The sequence below is a fragment of the Aptenodytes forsteri genome, unplaced genomic scaffold (genome assembly GCF_000699145.1).
Source record: "Aptenodytes forsteri isolate BGI_AS27 unplaced genomic scaffold, ASM69914v1 Scaffold202, whole genome shotgun sequence".
Taxonomy (NCBI): Eukaryota; Metazoa; Chordata; class Aves; order Sphenisciformes; family Spheniscidae; genus Aptenodytes; species Aptenodytes forsteri.
This window is the reverse complement of record NW_008793961.1, coordinates 293,403-296,706: the sequence shown is the minus strand read 5'-3', so window position 1 is coordinate 296,706 and position 3,304 is coordinate 293,403. Positions and strand designations below refer to the sequence as shown.

General features: G+C 52.5%; 1 protein-coding gene across 1 annotated transcript in view; it reads left to right on the top strand.

Moving 5' to 3' along the window:
* Positions 1-3,304, top strand: part of BEST1 (bestrophin 1) — a 10,589-nt gene that overhangs the window by 3,002 nt on the left and 4,283 nt on the right. The window contains exons 4-5 of the mRNA XM_009289334.2: positions 766-920; positions 2,012-2,089. Coding sequence (XP_009287609.1) covers positions 766-920; positions 2,012-2,089 — 233 coding nt within the window. The remainder of the gene's footprint in view (positions 1-765; positions 921-2,011; positions 2,090-3,304) is intronic.

The window sequence follows — 3,304 nt, the reverse complement described above, 5'->3', positions numbered from 1 at the left end:
GGGGCTCAGTTGCCGGCTGGGGTTAAACCATGACAAGGTCACAGGGCAGCCCTGGCTGATCAGATTAGGGTAGCTGTGGTGCAGCAACTTCACTGGGAGCTGCTCACCCTGCACTGAAAGTGTGCATGGGAAGAGAAGAGTTCTCTATAGTAAGTGACCCTGTGCACAGATCTGTAGCAGAGCACGAGCAGACCCCTGCCAAGTGCTACGTTTGTCCTCCCTCAGGGCAACAGTTTTCCACTGGGCAGGTGGGAATTGGAGCCTCAGACCTCCGACCTTAACTGCTGGGCTCCCTGAATCCTCTCTGAAGATGCTCCCCAAGGTACAACATTTCCCAGTCTGTCCAAAAGGAGATGTCTGCACCCACCCTAGTCAACTGATTTCCCTTTGCAATCCAGAGGGAGAAACAGGCACTTTTAGGACACAAGTTATCCCATTCTCAACAAATGGCTAAGTACACCAGGCAATTATGCCCTCAGCAGTACTTCATCTCCCTGCTGACTGTGATCTGATCGGGTATGCTGCAGACATCCAAAGTGAAATGAGATAAAGCCTGCCTCTCACACTTCTATAACTCAATGTTTTAACAAGAAGACTTGCTCTCCTCCTATGTGTCTTCCAAAGGCTGAATGCCCGAGTCTTTCCTGTGATTTTTAAGGAGAGCTAAGGTGACCACCTGAGATTTAGATGTTTTCATTTCAGACCAGATCAATTCCTTTCTGCGCTCTACGGCCATCCCTCTCCCATCTACTCTTTTCCACCCAGGCCTCATGACACCAGAAGAGCACAAGAAGTTTGAGAGCTTGAATTCCCCCCACAACAAGTTTTGGATCCCATGTGTGTGGTTCTCCAATCTGGCTGTGAAGGCAAGGAACGAGGGGAGGATCCGGGACAGCGTGCTGCTCCAAGGCATCCTGAATGTGAGTGACAGAGGCAATAGGCAACTGTTTTGAGATCCTCGTCCAGTCCTCTGGGTGGAACTACAGGGATTTCCAGAGGCCAGGCAAGGAATAGGAATGGTGAGGTAGGACAGTGAGCCAAGCCTGTCCCTGGGGATATTACATTAACTTTGAGGGGAAATACCCCCACTGCCATTTTCCAGCTCGTGACAGAACAGAGCTTTTCATGGCCTACTGACACAGTAGCGATGTCACATATATTAGAGGCGAGGGGAATGTGACATCCTTCTCAAATGTGGGCCTGGGGGGGACCATGGAACTCACATCTAGGTGTGGTAATGGGAGACACCCATGTAGCAGGTCCTTGATCAGCCTTCCTCCAGCCTTCACACACTCTAGAGCAGCCAACGACAGTGGCCAGTGGAGGTCTCTAGGATGCAGATGGAAAGCTGCAAGGTAGCGCATATCTGGAAGAGATCAGGAGAGGTCAAAAGCATCGCCAACAACCAAGGCCCCTGTAGAAAACATCGCTATTGAAAACTCTTACGATAGTCCTGGGAAGCACGCCATGCTCCACAGGCCAGACCTGGCAACTATCCCTGCCCAGCTGCAGAGAAAAAAGGTCCAGAGCAGCTCAGCCTTCCTGGTATTCATGTGCAGAGAAAGTCACATTGTTTCTGTTGCATGGAGTGAGATTCCTCTGCCCGGGGAGAGAGATCTCCCTCTGGGCTATTTATCTAGACTCACTATATAGTCAGGAGAGAGGAATGGATGCTCCTGAGACATTTTTTGCCTAACCTGTTGGCTGCTCATTTTGTGAGGAGAAAAGCTCTGCTATGAAGTGAGCTAGGAAGGGATCTCGGGCTCAGATGGAGACACCCAGGCAACAAGGAGTTCCTCCAGGGCAAGCGTGAGACCCTGCTGGTGGTCTGCTGGGGTGAGGCTGGGCACCAAGGGAGCAGGAGTCCTGGCTGAGCCCCCCCTTCCGGAGGAGGTGTAAGCGGGAGGGAATGGGCTGGAGCAATGAAGGGCAACAGGGCCGGAGAGGCTCAGCATCCCCAGCAAGGAGATGCAAAGTTATGCTGACAGGCCGTTCCTTTTCCCCACTGCAGGAGCTCAACACCTTGCGCAGCCAGTGCGGGCGACTGTATGGGTACGACTGGATCAGCATCCCCCTGGTCTACACTCAGGTGAGAAGGGATCCCCCCCACCTACCGTTGCCTGCCTGTGCACACTGCCCCGTGCTACAAGGGGCACCCCCATTTACACCCATACCTGACCCACACACGGACCATGCTGACGCAAGATGCACTTGGACCCCTCATCCCCACCTACACATGTCAGCTCTCACATATATCGCTCAGCAGCACACACCCAGCCCAGCCTGATTTCCGTAACTCCGACACAGCCACCCCTACAGAAACACACACTGCCCAGGGATAACTAACCATGATGTGTGCCACACAGGTACATGGAAAACACAGATACAGGCGGATCCACTCCCTGCACCGCCTTGCAGGGAGCATGTCCCTGAAACAGTTTCTTCCTACTCAGCAGAGCTGAGATCTGTCTGCCAGCAAAGCTGCTCCGGCAAGCAGGGCAGCTCTGATGGAGTTGTGCCACGTGTGTGAAAGAGAGCCGCGTGCGTGTACTCAGCTGTTCAGTAGCTCTCTCAACGCACACCCAGACAGATGCTTCGGCACCAACTTGCTCCTTTGTCTCATACAATCCAGCTGCTCAGATAACACTAATGCACTCCACCGTGAAACGGGAACTGCTTCCGTTCACGCAGCGCTGAAGGCTAATGGGGAACACATTGGGAAACGATATTCCTGCACAGACCAGTGTCCTGCACGCTAGGAGCAAAAGCAGTATCATAGCATGTCTTTGCCCCCTCTGCAGTACACAACCCATTTATTTATAGGTGCCCATCCACAATGCAAAGTCTGTCATTCCTGGCGCTCTCTATCCTGCCCATCATCAAACAGCCCTGCACTGCTCACTGCAAGGAACTGCACGGCTAGCTCGAGAGTCTTGTGATGCAGGGTGTTTGTTTTGAACCCCCTTGCTTGTTGCGTCAAAAGACCACGCAAGAGTTTCAGCTGCTTTTGATTTGAAAAGGGGAAGTTTCCAGTCTCATGATTACAGAGAAAAGCACAAAGCTCATCGTAGCCTGAAATCATAGAATCACAGAATAGTTTGGGTTGGAAGGGACCTCTAAAGGTCATCTAGTCCAACCCCCCTGCCGTGGGCAGGGACATCTTCAACTAGACCAGGTTGCTCAGAGCCCCGTCCAACCTGACCTTGAATGTTTCCAGGCATGGGGCATCCACCACCTCTCGGGGCAACCTGGGCCAGCGTTTCACCACCCTCAGCGTAAACAATTTCTTCCTTATATCTAGTCT